Source organism: Marmota flaviventris, chromosome 3, assembly GCF_047511675.1.
Source record: "Marmota flaviventris isolate mMarFla1 chromosome 3, mMarFla1.hap1, whole genome shotgun sequence".
NCBI lineage: Eukaryota > Metazoa > Chordata > Mammalia > Rodentia > Sciuridae > Marmota > Marmota flaviventris.
The window spans coordinates 20,717,227-20,734,332 of NC_092500.1; the positions used below are offsets into that span (position 1 = coordinate 20,717,227).

The 17,106-nt window shown below is 33.1% G+C and overlaps 1 protein-coding gene across 3 annotated transcripts in view; it reads right to left on the minus strand.

The window, feature by feature from the left end:
• Positions 1 to 17,106, minus strand: part of Scyl2 (SCY1 like pseudokinase 2) — a 61,761-nt gene that overhangs the window by 17,515 nt on the left and 27,140 nt on the right. For all 3 annotated transcript variants that reach the window (XM_071609604.1, XM_027947177.2, XM_071609603.1), the window contains exons 5-11: positions 13,291 to 13,440; positions 11,824 to 12,045; positions 11,300 to 11,416; positions 10,596 to 10,721; positions 9,670 to 9,846; positions 7,299 to 7,421; positions 1,253 to 1,366 (exon numbers count right to left, since the gene is read on the minus strand). In XM_071609604.1, coding sequence (XP_071465705.1) covers positions 1,253 to 1,366; positions 7,299 to 7,421; positions 9,670 to 9,846; positions 10,596 to 10,721; positions 11,300 to 11,416; positions 11,824 to 12,045; positions 13,291 to 13,440 — 1,029 coding nt within the window. The remainder of the gene's footprint in view (positions 1 to 1,252; positions 1,367 to 7,298; positions 7,422 to 9,669; positions 9,847 to 10,595; positions 10,722 to 11,299; positions 11,417 to 11,823; positions 12,046 to 13,290; positions 13,441 to 17,106) is intronic.

The following is a 17,106-nucleotide window of genomic DNA, read 5'->3' on the forward strand; positions in this document are numbered from 1 at the left end:
TCCGAGGTAAAAAAAAAAAGTACTCAGAACTGAACAAGAATGTATACTTGCAGAAAATGTATGCTAAAATGTGTACTGCCATAAGATATAGTAGTAAGATTTTTTGAAATGGCACTTTGAAAACTGAATTTTAAGCTATGTATATAAAGCCATCATCTATTTTGAAAATTCAATCATAAACTGAGAACTTCAAAGACTGCCTTTGAAATCCTCTTAATGATGATGAAGAAAGACTCAGAGAGGTAAAAGGAACTGCTCAAAGCCACAAAGGTAGTTAGTATAAAAGTGAGAAGAAGAACAAGATTCTTGACTTCATTTCATTTCATACTTGTTCATTTGGGCAATGATGTTATGTTTTCTACACTGAGTCTTTCTACCAAAAAACATAAACTGAAATAGATTAGATGGCTATAGAGTAAAATCATATCAATTATACTGCTTTTTGCCTATAATCATATTAAGCTAAAAATGTTTATTTTATTTAAATTTATATCCCATCAGATAAAGATGGATGGGATCTTTAAATTTAATAATATGCTTTTTATCAAATATCAAATAAAGAACTAATCAGGCAAAGGAAAGACATTTCTCCCTCAATATTACTTCTACAGTGAAATATCATTGTGATAAATTCTTAGAGAGAAGGTTAGGAACTTTACTATTTTTGGTATGAGATAATGAAAATTATGTTATTGGTTCTACTTCCTTGACCAACAAGTAACCTAGTGTTAAAATTCTATAATCAAAGGACCCAGGTACCTATCTTTGGTCCATATTTTTTAGTAAAACTATTTTCCCCACTGTACTCATATTAATTTATTGTTTTACTGCCCTCTACCTTTTCCTGAAAGTGGGCAAGTAAGTGGAGAATAAGAAACTTAGAGACAGATGACTAAAAATAAAGGCAATTTATAAAAGGAAGCCATTCAAAAAGTTTTTAGGCTTATACACCAACAATTTCTTATGATTATTTTAAAACTAAGAACAAAATAACTTGTGAGTTTAAAAAGAAAAGGATTAGGAGAAAAATAATCACTCAGCTTTTCTATTGAAGCACTCAAAGACACGGAAGGCGGGTAAGGTTAGGGATGTAATATTATAAAATGCATATCAAAAAAACTATAGCTCATTTTTATATACAGGTGACTTATAACCAAGACCAATTATATGAACAAACCATAATAGGGTTATTAAACAATAAGAAAATGATTTAAATTACTGAAAAAAAATTAACATGCAAGTAACTACTTACAGCAAGGGAAGATGTTTGTAGACAGGCATTTTTAATTCTTGGTATCAAAGCATTTTTCATGGATGGGTAGTCTATAAGATTTGCAAAGGTTGGAATGATGTTTAGACACAGCTCCTATTAAGAAAATAAATCTGATCAATCTTAGAAAAAGATTCTCTCATCCTTTATCTCACATATTCAAAAGCATTTTTCATTTGTATGGTTAATTTGTCATAGTTTGAAATAAATTTCCACATGTATTATGTGGTTCTTTCAATATTCTTCCTAAAAAGAACGATTAAAAACACTTTTCAGTTTTACAGATAAGGAAAAGGGCTCAGAAGACCTTCCTCAGGGTTATACTAGATTGTTAAGCCAGACACAGTAGTGTTCTCCTTTAGTCCCAGCACTATGGAGGCTGATGTGGGAGGGATTATTTGATCAGCCTAGGGGTTATAAGACTATCCTGGGCAACATATGAAGATCCCATTTCAAAAACAAAACACAAAAACTCAAAATAAACAAAAGTCATAACAGCTAACATACAGTATACAAAACTCCCTAGTGTGATTCCTAATCTCTTTCCTTAACACAAATCTTTGTTTATTTGTTTACATTCCAAGCGTAGGTCTCTATCACTGATCTAGAACCCCAGACCCCTTAAAAGTAAGAACACATAGGTTTTATTATCTTTTATAAGGAAAAAATCAAGTATAAAATCATGTAAAAAATATTTTTTAATTAAAGGATCTCTTGGCCTTTATATATATATATCCCTATGATAGTATGTAATACAATGCTTTTTTTTTTAATCTTTGTTTATTTATTTTTATGTGGTGCTGAGGATCGAACTCAGTGCCTCACATGTGCAAGGCAAGCGCTCTGCCACTGAGCCACAACCCCAGCCCTACAATACTTTTTAAAAAAAATTTTAGAGCTCTTAATAATATCAAGGAGAAAATATATTAAGATGACATTATAAAATTTCAATTTTTAAATTTTTGTGTACATGTGTCTGTCTATATAAGCTTAGGATAAAAAGACTAGAATGATGTATCTGGAATCAATGTTAAGTGTAATCATTTCTGAGAGAGGAATTTACTTCTTTATATTTTTAAGTATAGTTGACTCTGTATTCATGAGTTCCACATCCATGAACAACCAATCAAAATTAAAATTATTCAAAAAAAATAATTTTACTGAATATGTACAGACTTCAAAAAGGCACTGGGCATGCTGGCACACAAATGAAATCCTGCGGCTCAGGAGGCTGAGACAGGAGGATCAAAAGTTCAAAGCCAGCCTCAGCAACTTAGCAGGGCCCTCAGGAACTTAGCAAGACCCTGTCTCAAAAAATAAAAAGGACTGAGGATGTGGCTCAGTAGTTAAGCACCCCTGGGTTCAATCCCTGGTTAAAAAAAAAAAAAAAGGCATTATTCCCTAAACAATGCAATTATTTACTTCTACACTGCTTTAGGTATTATAAGTAATCTATAGGAGAATAGGTGTAGGTCATATTCAAGTACTATGCTATTTTATATATGAACTTGAGCATCTGCAGGTTTTAGTATCCGAGGGTCACTGGAACCAATCCCCTGCAGATACCAAAATAAAATTATACTTTAAAATTCTGAAAGAATAACTCATTAAAAAAAAGAAAAAAGTTAAAGACATTCTTGATAACTAATATCATGCCATAATATAAATGTTTTAGGCTAGAGGTATAGCTGGCATTTGTGAGGCCCTGGGGTCAAGCCCCAACATCAAAAATAAATAAATAATTTAACTAGGAATGGTGATAACAAGAAAATGAGGGAGACAGGGTGATTTGAGGATTCAATGAGATAAGGAAAAGAAGAAGAAATGACTTGAGAACTAACTGGCTAAAGAACAGAGATTTCAGATAACTTGTAAGGACAAAATGATCCTTGTAGAAAGCACAAAAAAGGACATTACTAAGGATAATACAGGAGCACATATGTATCAAGAAAGAAGCTACTGACAATATCAGGCAAATTAAAGATATTCACTTATAGTTAGCCCACAGAAATTAACTACTAAGAAAAAGTTACCAAAATACTGGCCTGAACTTTATTTGTTATAATTTATTCCCAAATTTCTAAAGGCAGATGTAGAGGTTTATATGTTTGTATTTACTCAGAACTATAATAATTGATTAATTATAATAATTTGTGGATAAGAAATAAAAGCTACAGGTAAGAATGAAGAGTAAGTGGGAATGCAAATTAGTAGAGGCATTATGGCAAACAGCATAGAGGCAAGACACTAGAAATTTATGGCAAACAGCATAGAGGCAAGACACTAGAAATAGAACTAAATTATAATCCACCAATCCTTCTACTGGGTGTATGTCCAAAAGGAACTGGAAGCAATACCTTGAAGAGATACTGAATTTACATGTTTATTGCAGCACTATTCACAAAAGTTAAGAAATTAAAATAACTGAGGTATACATCAATGTATAAATGAAGAAAATATGGTGTGTATATATATATATAAAATACTCAATGGATTATTATTATTCAACCATAAAAAAGAACAAAATTCTGTTATTTGCAGCAACATGAATGAAACTTAAAAGCATCATGTTAAGGAAATAAGTCAGGGACTAAAACAAATACCACATATTCTCAATTACATGTGGAAGATAAAAAGTTGATCTCAGAAGTAAATAACAGAATAGTGGTCATCAGAGCCTGGGAAGCATAAGAGGGAGAAAGACAGGATGGTTAATGGGTACAGGGGCACACAAAGCTAGATAGAAGGAACAGCTTGCAATGTTCTATAGCACAGTGGAATAAGTTGGTTGACAACAATAAATATTTCAAAAACACTAGTAAAGAGGATCTGGAATATTTTTAACATGAAGAAATGATAAACGTCTAAGGTGGCACATATTACCCTGATCTATCTTTACACATTGTATACATGGATGGAAATATCACACTGTACAATTACTGTGTCAATTAAAAACAAAAAATATATAAAAGATAAAATTTCTTAAAAATACAAGCTACATTTAAGGGACAACGTTCCACAAACAAAAGAGAAAGGGCAAGGATTAGCAAGCAGTGAAAAACCTGCTCCTGATACCAGAGCCTCCTTAGGGAAGGTCAGCCTTTAAGACGACAACAGACAAAGAGCAACAAGACAGACTTTCAGCCAAGGACCCCTAATACTTGTATTATTACAAAGCAGTTTGAAAGTACTCAATGCTATATAATTGAACTCAGGGGAAAAGGTTATAAACAGGCAAAGTTAAATTATGTCTAAATCACTAGGCTAAGGGAGAAGGGAGCTCTTTCAGGATGAATAACAGGAGAATGAAAGAAACAAAACCTTAAGGAAATCTAATCAGCAAATTCTCAGGAACTTTGAGACTTCTTATTTTATGTCTTCTCTATAATTGGTGGTGAGGCGATGAACACATCTTCTGTAATTGATTTAAAAGGTAAATAATTTTTAAACTTTGTCAGATGTATTTTTATGCTTCTATTTAAGGTCCCTATCCTTTGTAAACCATCTACTACATTTCCAAGTGTGCTTCAGAACCACCTCTAACCTCTTAAATATTTATAATCAAACTTTATTTTTAAAACTTCTACTTAGAAATGAATTTCAGAAGTTATATTCCAGACTTCTCCTTGCCTGAAACATGAGAAAAAGATTCATGTTTCTTGCTTTCTCTAGAACTCTCTCAATTATTTAGATACAATTTATCAAATTCAGGCATATTGAAACTAGTTAATTAGACTGGTGACTAAAATTTATATTGAGTGATTATCAGAAATGCTGGTTTTTAAAATTAAGCAAAGTCGCACTACTGGACTTAACTATGTATTAACTATTTTAATTAAATACTGGCTGATACTTGTTGGTTTGATTATGAAGAAAAATGGCCCTTTATCCTCAACCTTCTTCCCTCCTCCTTAATTTCTTTAAATATAAAACCAGCTTGACTGAACTGGGCTTTCAATAACATTTCAGGAGGCTATAATTATGGCCCCTTTAAAAAGAGCTGAAAAACAGAGGTAAGCACATCTTCCCCACTCAACCTAAGATCTAATTATAAGGGGAGAGAAAAAAATCTGACAACAATCTCCTCACACCCTTGAATAAAATCACAAAGGTTGAAATAAGTTTAAAAAGTGACCTGAAATATGTGGTACTAGGTGCATAAGAAGGAAAAAAAATTAAAAACTTTCATAAGTTTAAATTCCAGAGTTTTTTTGTCAGAATTTCTTTTCTGGAAAAAAGACTTTTTAAAAAAAGACCATAACCTTTCAAACATGAACCCATTTCTGCAGTGAGATGTTCTTAACATAAGTAGACATTTTCCAAGATGAAAAAATTAAATTACACTTTTGAGAGGGGAATTTACTGGGGACTGAGTCCAGGGGCACTATCCACTGAGCTACATTTCCAGCCCTTATTTATTTTGAGACCAGGTCTCACTAAATTGTTTAGGGCCTCACTAATTTGATGAGGCTGGCCTCGGACTTGCAATCCTCCTGTTTTAGCCTCTCAAGTCAATGGGATTACAGATGTGTGCCACTGCACCTGGCTAAATTATACTTTTAATAGAAATCCAGAATGTTTTTCCAGATAGAGAGCCAAAAAAACCAAATTTTAATAGCAAAAACTACAGAATTAACAGTTTAACAAAGTATTTGTTTTAAGATCGCCTTTGTAAGACAAAATGAGACAAGCAGGGACTCCATGGAAAAACAGGACCTCTTAACAATAAAGGACGGAAAATATCTCACAAAAGAATGAGACAGACAACCAAGCCAGCTCTCAGTATTATGGGGTTAACAGACATACCAGAAAACTGGGAGTTAACAGTGGACCAATCTTCAAGGGTATAAAATTAAGATAATACACCCAAAGACAGGAGGTTGGGAAATCAGCTCAGCCTTCTAAAACTATGTGGTCATCAGAAACATCAAGAAACCAGAGCAAGACAAGACAATTTCACTAAAATCAAACCCACTGAGACAGGACAATAGTTTTCCCTGTTCTATAAACATGAGAGACTTTCTCAGAGAAAAAGGAGCAAATTCCACATGGTAAGAGGCGAATGCATATATAGAAAGAATAGTCACTAAAGTAATCTGAAGTTATCTTTACTTTATTAGCATAGTAAAAAGCACACAAGGTGGAAATTCAGCTTATAATGAAACATGCAATGCATAAAGAAGCATGATGCAGAGAACAGGTGCAAAACACTTTTGTCCTTTGAGTTAGTTTGGGATTTCTGTTCCTACATGCTGCCTTCCTTGTGCTCAAACATAATAAAGAGTCTTGTTTCTGTCCTAGTTGTGTCTTTATATTAAAGACATCTTCTGATAGAGAACACAGGAAGCCACAGAGTTAGTGACAAAAGCGTTACTGACTACACATGCACTAAGAATGGTCACACTGGGGCTGGGGTTGTGGCTCAGTGGTACCACTCCTGCCTCGCACTCATGAGGCCCTGGGTTCAATCCTCAGCACTACATAAAAATAAATAAATAAAAATTAAAGATATTGTGTCCATCTACAACTAAAAAATATTTTTAAAAAAGAGTGGTCACACTAAATTACTGTGCTTATCTATCTCCTTGCAATACAAATTAACTTCACTGAAAGAGGAACAGCATTACTAAACAAAAATTTGAGTTATCAAGCATAAAAGAAAATTATGAGCATGGAAAATACTTAATGCTTTCATAAGAAAGTCACATAAACCTTTTTAAAATCTTCATTGATAATTATCCATTCAGAAAGAAGTATACAATAATTCAAACCATAGTAAATCCAACTTTGTTCCACAATATTACATTTCTGATAAATATGGTCTAGCTCATGAAACAGGCATTTCTCAACTGATTCTTTAGTTATAAACAGATACATTTTAATAATAGTACATCAATAATATAATTCAATAAATATATTTACTACTGAGCTTCATATGAAATGTTATGACTTAAACCTAAAATGTACTTGACTTCTTTTTTCTGCTTTAAGAATCAAAATCATCATTATAGAAAAGCAAGCTTTGTACCTGGATCTGAATAGAAGGAGCTTCTAGTGCTCTATAAACCATCGGTAAAACACTGTTCTTTATTTCGTCAGGAGGAGTTTTGGTTAGTAGCAAATCCATTTTTTGTAGGAAAATTAACAAAATCTGTTTAGAAAAAGGGGAAAACGTATTAATGTCTAGAATCTTTAAGAGATTAGATTTATACCAAAATTTAACATTTTTCGAAAGAATAAGTTTATACTTTGACACTCACCATGTTGCTAGCCTGAAGGCATGAAAGACAAAAATAGAAATAAAGTCTCTTACATTGCTAAGAGCATAATATTTAAGCATCTTTTCTCGGTTTAATTATTTAAATAAAGACTAATTTCATAACTCTCACACACGTACAATAATGTATAATTAACCAATATCTGAAAAGCTACTGGGTAAAAAAATAAAAGCCTGAGGGCAACAAAGTCGGATGTCCCACAATACATTCCATCTCTGGCTTCCATGAAGTTCAAGGGAAAAAGAGAAGGTACAGACATAAAAAGGTCTGTAAGGAAAACTTCTAGAAAGAAATTAAGTGTCCCTGATACTGTTTTCCCCACCACCTGGCTGCCTCCACATATCTAAATAATAAGAAACAAATTACCCCTTCTATTCATGCAGAATACTTAACTTGCCAACACTTAGTTAAAAAGTTTCAGGAGGAATCTTTTTTTTTTTAAAAGAGAGAGAGAGAGGAAATTTTTTAACATTTATTTTTTTTTAGTTTTCGGCAGACACAACATCGTTGTTTGTATGTGGTGCTGAGGATCAAACCCGGACCGCACGCATGCCAGGCGAGCGCGCTACCGCTTGAGCCACATCCCCAGCCCTCAGGAGGAATTTTTAACTGAGCAGGTAAAGGGGAAAAAATACCAAACAATAGGCGCAAATAAAAATTCAGATTGTTGGAGCTGGGGTTGTGGCTCAGTGGTACAGTACTTGCCTAGCATGTGTGAGGCCTTCAGTACCACATAAAAATAAATTAATAAAATAAGGCTATTAAAAAATTAAATAAAAATTCACATTGTTTCTTAGGATACTATTTTGACTGATACATAGCTTAGGGAACATGTGGCTACACCAATTTTCTTCCTAACACTTTGAGCACTGGTGGGGAGCCTTGCTGCAAAGGTTACAGACTAGGACCCTCCCTATTCTTTCTCCTTCCTTAGTCCCTAAGAACCTGGCCATAGACTGCCTCTTTTCAAGGGAAGGATTAGAGTTACAAAACCATTACATCAAATAGTTGATAGTTGACTAATAAACTATTGCCATATAGTGACAGAAACACACAATAATATATGCCACAAAAGCTCATTTCAGGGCTGGGTTTGTGGCTCAGTGGTAGAGTGCTTGCCTAACACATGTGAGGCACTGGATTCGATTCTCAGCACCACATAAAAAATAAGCAAATAGGGGCTGGCGATGTGGCTCAAGCGGTAGCGTGCTCGCCTGGCATGCATGCGGCCTGGGTTCGATCCTCAGCACCACATACAAACAAAGATGTTGTGTCTGCCGAAAACTAAAAAATAAATATTGAAATTCTATCTCTCTCTCTTAAAAAAAATAAAATAAAATAAACAAATAAAATAAAGGTATTGTGTCCATCTATAAGAAAAATATTTTTTTCAAAAAAGCTCATTTCATCTCAACAACTCCTTTCATTTTAGAAATGAGGAAATAGAAGCTTTAAGATGGTAATGTTAAACCTAGTCATACTTCCGGTAAAAAGATTTTAAAAGTCCTAATTCAAATCCAGGTATGTGACCCCACTGCTCTTAAATCCAGATGACCTTTAATCTGATAAATACATATTTTACAGAATCCACATGAGAAATTAACTTTTTTTCACTTAATAATATATATATATATATTATTACACACACACACATTTCACTTAATAATATATATATTATATATATTATACACACACACACACACACACACATTACTTCCATGGTGCTCTAAGCATTTCACTCTTCTAATGAAAGTATTAGCAAAAAATAAAGAAAGAAAACAACTGGCACCAACTAAAGATCAGAATAACAAAATAAACAAAATTAATATTTCTTTTCCCAAACCTATAACTTTCAATAAAGTTAACTGGGAACAAAATAACACATGAAAAATTTCACTGCACTGAGACAGTAACTTGTGGAGCGCTGTAGACAAATACCTGCAAAGTTTAATTATAATTTTAGGAATAGTTCACATATGCAAAGTAGCTTCTGACTAATGAAAAAGCAAGATCGGATACTTACCTCAATTTTTAAAAAGTCACATAGTCACTTCTTTTGTTTTCAGTGGTAGTCATTATCATGAATAACAGATAAATATGAAAAAAATACCCAAAACATACCTGGATTGGCTCCTGTTGTTTAAATACAGGACCAAGTTCAGGTAGAATTAATTTGACATATTCTTCTTTGGTGCATTCCTCAGCAATCAGCAAAACATTGGGCAAAACAAAAGGTACCATATCAGGATTTACAAATTCTGAAGTCAAACAAGGCAAAATTCTCTGCACAATGACACGCTGAAAGGCAAAGATGTTTTTATAAAACCAAATTTATTTCAGGCCTTTCATATTAACACTGAAATAGATCAGACAAATAAAATAAGTTGGGGATGTCATGGGTAAAAAGGGATATATTAAGGAAATCTTCCTTAGTTTTCACTAACACTTCCCATCTTAATTCCTTCATTACTATGATTCATACGATACAACTTAAACACTACCCTGCATTGATTGCTGTTTCATGCATGTTAACCCTACATTTACTATAATACCTTGAGAGCAGGGACAATATTTTATGCTACCTCTTTCTCTTTAAGTAAATGGTTAGACAAATAACAGGTAACCAATAGCTATTCCATAAATCAAACACTGGAAATATTTTTGCAATTAGGAATTACTAGTTTTACAATCTGTGGCTTTATCATTCACCATTACTTTACTACTTTACACCTATGATTAAATATGTCAGAGAAAGAGTTTTGAAGGAATCAAAAAGTTAGCATCAATACAAAAGCATCTACTTAACTACTGGTAAAGCAGTGATTTCCACAATGAAGTTTACAGGCTTCTGACATTTAATGTCCAACTTTTTAAATCCCAATAATTTTTGGACCATAACTTCTTTCTGGCTTCAATCTGTAACTTTATATAATTATTTATGTACCTAAAGCAAAAGTTTTATTATTTCTTTCAAAGAGTTATTATAGTAAGTGAAGTAAACTTTGAATTAAAAAATCCTGGCTATTATAAATGAATCAACAACAAACCTTGGGCAACTTTGGTAGAACCTTTGGCAGTCCTTTGAAAAATTGTGATTTCTGAAGATTATCTCTTTGGAATAAGGTATCAAAATATTGAAGTGTTACTGCACCAACATCATCAAAGAAGGGAATCTAAATATATGGAAATAAATTATTTTGATAAATATTAAGTTGAAAGTACTTTTCATATCTGAAATTACCACATATGGTAAAAATATGTTCAGAAACACAAGATGCTAAAGAGCACTTAATTCTAATTGTAAAAATCAGAATAAGAAAATAAATTATTTTTCAAGTTCAAATCTTCAGAATTAGTACCTTTGAATTGGCTAGGCAACAACCCTTTTATACACATAAACCTCTAAAATATTGAAAGATTAAGTAAAATATCTTGAAGGCATAAACAGCACTAGTTATTTATTAAAATCCATTCTTACATGAGCCAAACAGAGGGCTAGACTTCTTCTGGGAGCAGAATGCCTGCATACCTAATTGTGATTATTAGGACTCTGTTTATTTGAAATATTACTTTTCTATCACAGAATTTATGTACATAAATTATTTATCTGTTTTAAAAGAGGTTGAATATTCAACATAATCAAAAAGACAGATATCATCTAGGGACCGAATCTTGATTTAGGAAAAAGTAATCTATTTTAACTTTTCATTTTTTTGTCCGTCCACTAATGCAGAAATCTGTGTGTACTCACCTTTGTCATTTGATCTGCATCTGGTCTTACAGTTGGAGTGACATTTAACAATAGTTTCACGTGTTCACGGACTTCTTCAGGTATATTTGTAAGTGAGCTAGATCCTAAACGACTCAACTATTCAAGAGTGACAACAGTAAAAATTGAGTGCAAAATATTCAAAAAATATGCATTTATATTGACAGTCTTTTTAGAAAGATTTTTAAATTTCACTCAATGTTTTTAGATTAAACAAAACACTAACTTCACTGTTAAAACACTTATCTTTAATACCTGAAATTGTTTCCGTTCCTAAAATAAAAGCCTAGTGTTTTAGACCATATTTCAATATTTACGCTGGTAAATGCAAGATTAAAGCTGTAATAACAAACTTTAATTAGTCTTCATTATTTATAGAAATCACTTTTATTATACTGATTTTATGATAATATAAAATGAAGCACTCTTAAGAATTTTGGCTACACTTTAGGAAAAAGAAAGAAACAATTAATTATTAATGAAAGCAAATATCAATAGGCAAATACCTGATCCAACTGCCTACTAAAACTTTTATAAATATCTTGCTTGTTGACTTCAAATATAGGTTTCCCTTTGTTAAATACGGCATACATAACAGTTCCTAAAGAATACATATCGCTGGCTGTTTCACAGCTCACAGAAAGTATGTACTCAGGAGCCAAATATTCAGGATTTGGAAGACACAATGATGGTAAATTTGGGTCCCATTCTTTACAAGGAAACTTAGGCTGTAGTAAGACAGAAAAGAGATGACATCAATTAAATATTTCTAATGAAAGTAAAGCATTATCAAGCAATGTATCTTTAAATTTGTACTAAGTCATGTAAGTAAAAATGCCATTATCAGGGCCAGGGTTGTGGCTCCATGGTAGAGCACTTGCCTACCATGTGTGAGGCACTGGATTCAATCCTCAGCACCACATAAAAATAAATAAAATACAATACAATAAAATAAAAAATGTTATTATCATCTTCAATTGTAAAATTCCCAAATCCCCAAATATGGAAAGTATATGAAACAAAATGAGAGATCAGAATTCTCAAAAACTCTTGTGATTATTGTGAATTCTCTTCCAGAAAACAAATTATCAATACAAGGTGCAGTATAAACATGCAAAGGTTCATACTTTTTTGGAAGCACAAAGACTAAGTTCAAATTCTGACTCTACCACTTGAAATCCATCTAAACTTAGGCATGTTAGTTTATTCTATGAGCCTAACTTACTCATTTATATTGTATCTATACCTCTCTGAGGAGCTGTGAGGATTAAATAAGTAAACACATGAAAAGTGTTTAGAAAATGCTTCAATAAAGGTTATTGTTATCATCATTATTGCTGTCATTATGCTACACAAAGAAAATTCCATGATCCAATGAGATAATATGTTAATGTATTTGGCATTCTGAGTGGGGAAAAAAACTATTTAACCAAATAATTCTAAATTTATTTAACTGTGGCATCCTTTCCTCAAGTAACATTAACGTGTAGGGAGTTAATGAGCTGAAGCATATTTTTAGATGCAATGAACACTAGAAATTTTCTATATCTCTTTGCTTCTGCTAGAGTTGTGGCTTAGCGGTAGAGCGCTTGCCTAGTGCATGTGGGCCCTGGGTTCAATCCTCAGTACCACATAAAAATAAATAAATAAAACAAAGGTATTGTGTCTAACTACAACTAAAAAAAATAAATATTTTTTAAAAATGTAAATTAAAAAAAAAACTATTGTAGGGCTGGGGCTGTAGCTCAGTGGTAAAACGCTTGCCTTGCATGTATGAGGCATTGGGTTTGATCCTCAGCACCACAAAAAAATATTCACCTACAACTAAAACAAAAAGAAAAAAAAAAATTTGTACCACATAGCCTACATGTACCCTTTAACAGAGGTTACACTAAATTCTCTAGTCCATTCTAGATATAATCACAAATTTCCAAGGCTTTAAAAAACTCAAAGACTAATAAAACTTTCATTACCTCTTGTTCAGAAGGATTGGTCGAAGACACACAAAAATCAAAACCCATTATTTTCCAGGCTCCACTTTTATTCAAAATTATATTTTCAGGAGTAACATTTCCATGAACCATTTTTACACTGCTATGCAAAAATGATAAACCTTCAGAAACCTATAAATGAAAAAAAATTTTCTATTACATAAAGCTCTATTTATAACAATACAATGTGTCATAAAAATCATAATTATTAGCTGGGCATAGTGTACATACCTGTAATTCCATCTACTTGGGAGACTGAGGGAGCTTGAGGCAAGGGTGGGCAACCTAGTGAGATGCTCTCTCAAAATAAAATTTAAAAGGGGTGGGAATATAGCCCAGATGTTCAAGGACCTGAGTTCAATTCACAGTATAACACCCCCCCAAAAAAATCATAATTACTGCTGGTTCTTCCAATAAAAACAGTTTTTAATGACACCTACCAATCAAATCTCATCATAAATGCAAAAGTTTAGATATTTTCAGCTGGCAGGACAATCTAAGCATTAGTTGGTGGAAAAATCTAACTATAAAACCAAAGTACAACTATCTATTAATTTCCTTTATACATGCACATAAACAGAAGAAAAAAACACCTTTTTCTATCCAAATTCATTCAGTTCCAGAGTTCAAAAAGTGAGGGAATTTTTGATTGAGTTACAGATAGTGAGTATTAAGACTTAGTTCCGTTTTTCTGAACAGTATTGTGCTATTCTCAACTATTCAGATGATATTCATTTATTCTCACATTGGATTAATATTTGGTTAATTTTTTTATATCTATACCTGATATTATCACAAAATCTGAAACAAAATGAAAGACTAGTTTTCTGTCTCCAGAAGAAGTAGATTTGGGCAAGAAGTAGATTTTGACTTCAAGGATAACACTGTCCCTGGTTTTCCTCAAACTCCACTGAGCACTGCTTTTCAGTCTATTCTGCTGTTTCCTCCTTACTTTCCAAATATCCTGACACAATGTTTGGACCTCTGCAATTTGCCATCTACTCTCACTTTCTTGATGTTCCCAATGCTTTAATTATCACCTATGGGCTGAGATTGTGGCTCAGTGGTAGAGCACTCGCCTAGCACGTGCAAGGCCCTGGGTTCGATTCTCAGCACCACATAAAAATAAATAAAGGTATTGTGAAAAAAAAAAATTATCACCTATATGCTGACTATTCTCAATGTCTCCAGACTGAGCCTTTGTCCTAAAATTCAGACTGATTATCTGACTACTTTCATGACTTTTCTCCCCTTGAATTTTATAAGTATCTCAATCTCAGAGGAATCCAAATCAAGTTTCTCTCATGATTTCAAATTCTTTCTTCCTGTAGTATTTCTGGTATCCATTAATAATCACTTCACTTTTCTGGTTGTTTGGGACAAAAAAACCTAAGTTATCCTGTACTACATTATTTTTCTTATATAGCAAATCCTGCTACCTCCACTGTCATAATATACCACCTACCTACCCTGCTCTGGACCATCATTATCTCTGACTGGAATTGTTCTAATAACCACCAACCTTATCTCTTTGCTTCTGCTCTTGCCCTTCTACACACTTTAATCCTCAATACAGTAACTAGAGTAATCTATTAAATATAACCCAGATCATGTCACTTTTCCTGCTCAAACCATTTAAAGGCTTCCCCTTTCAGAGTAAAGTATTCATCTAGTGTAAAAGACCTACCCACCCCACCCAACCTGCACCATAGCTCTCTGATCTTATCTCCTACAACTGGTCTTGTTGTTTACTCCTCTCTAGTGCTATAGGTATTTCACTATTCCTTGGACATTTTCACTATTCCTTGGTTCATGCATGATCCTGTCTCAGAGACTTTATACTTGAAGTTCTTTCTACCTGAAGCATTCTTTCCCCCCAAGTTACCTATATGGCTTCTTTGACTTTTTTTAGTTTTTTCTCAAATGCCCCCTTTTCAGTGGGATGTTATTCTAACTATCCCATTCAAAAGTACATCCCTTTTCTCTCTCATCCAAATATTCCTCTTTTCCCTTCCCTCCTTTTTTCTTAACATCATTTCATCAAAATCCAATTTACTATCTTCCCACATGATAATATGTTTCCAAATGAGAAAGATTTTTTGATTTGTTCACCCCTATGCCTTTAGCACCCAGAACTATGCTAACCATATAGCTGTCCAACTTGAGAATTAATTCTCTTTAAAAATCCCCACTTACAGTTATCAACATGAAGACAAGTCAACACTTAAGAGTGTAAAGAGGGCTGGAAAGAGTGGCAGAGCACTTACCTCACACATGTGAGGCAATGGGTTCGATCCTAAACACCACATAAAAAATAAATAAACAAAATAAAGATACTGTGTCCATGTTAAAAAAAAAAAAAAAGAGTGCAAAGAGCACAATTTTAGAAGATATCTGGGTTTGTGTCCCTACTTCCTTACTTACCACCTATGAAACTTTGAGCAGGTTACTCAATTTATATAGATCTCTGTGGATTACTTCAAATTGTGAAATATAAATTTTTTTAATAAGATTCCACACTACTTCTAATCCCTATATGTCTAGTCAGCCATCAGGACCTATTCTACCTCTGCCTAACTGCACTCTGTACCTCTAGTCCTTCCTCTGATTTCTGCTGAAATCATTTTTTTTTAAATCTTTTTGTTTGTTTGTTTGTTTTTGTGGCACTAGGGATTGAACCCAGGGCTTTGTGCACACAAGGCAAGCACTATACCAACTGAGCTATATCCCCAGCCCCTCCTTCCTCTGATTTCTGAGCAGGACTTTTATTTAAAAACTGTCATTAATTGGCCTAGGGAAGCAGCTCCATGATAGTGTGCTTGCCTAACATATATGAGGCCCTGGGTTCAATCTAGCTCTGGCAAAACAAAACTATCACTAATTATTTCCTATATTAAATACTATATAAACATTTAGAAATTCACACATTTGATCCTGACATCAAACTCTATGTTGTAGGGATTATTTCCCATATGCTTTCCCTACCCCAAAATTCTGGTCTTGTAGACTGATAGCTCTAAAATACATTTCAGACCATGTCATTTGGCTTGCTTACAATTTTTCATTATTTCCCATCACCAGTAAGACATGTTTCTATCTTTCCAATTTCACTTTTCACCACTCTTAAATACAACCTGCTACTTCTAATTGCCTAAATACTACTAAGTGAATAATACAATAAGCAAAGATTAAGAGGTTTAATAGTATTTTCCAAATAAAAGGATGTTCTTCATTTACAACACATTTGAACTCATGAAGTTCATTTAAAATTTACATTTTCAGGCAGGTGGGGTGAAGCACACCTGTTAACTCAGAAGGCTGAGGCAGGATGATTGCAAGTTCGAGGCTAGCCTCACCAACTTAGCAAGATCCTGAGCAACTTAGCAAAACCCTGTCTCAAACTAAAAAAATAAAAGGTAGGGGATGGCGATGTGGGAATGTAGTTAAGTACTACAGTACCCCTTAGTTCAATCTCTAGTATTAAAAAAAATTCACATTTTCAAAAATATATATTCCCAAGTATAAATTTCAAGATATAAAAAGTTTATCAAATTTAGAAAAGATTCCCTATTTTTATAAGGAAAAATAAATTCTTTGCTTATTGTACATTTCAGGCACAGATTTGGCAGACGTTTTTATTTAATAATCTCAGGAATCTTTAGAACAATTTTAGGATTGAGAAAAAAGATCAGATGGTTACTATAATACACAAATCAATGAAATAGAATCAGATTGCCCAGAAATAAACCTTTGTATATGTGGTCAAATGACTTTTGACAAGGATACTAAAACCACTGA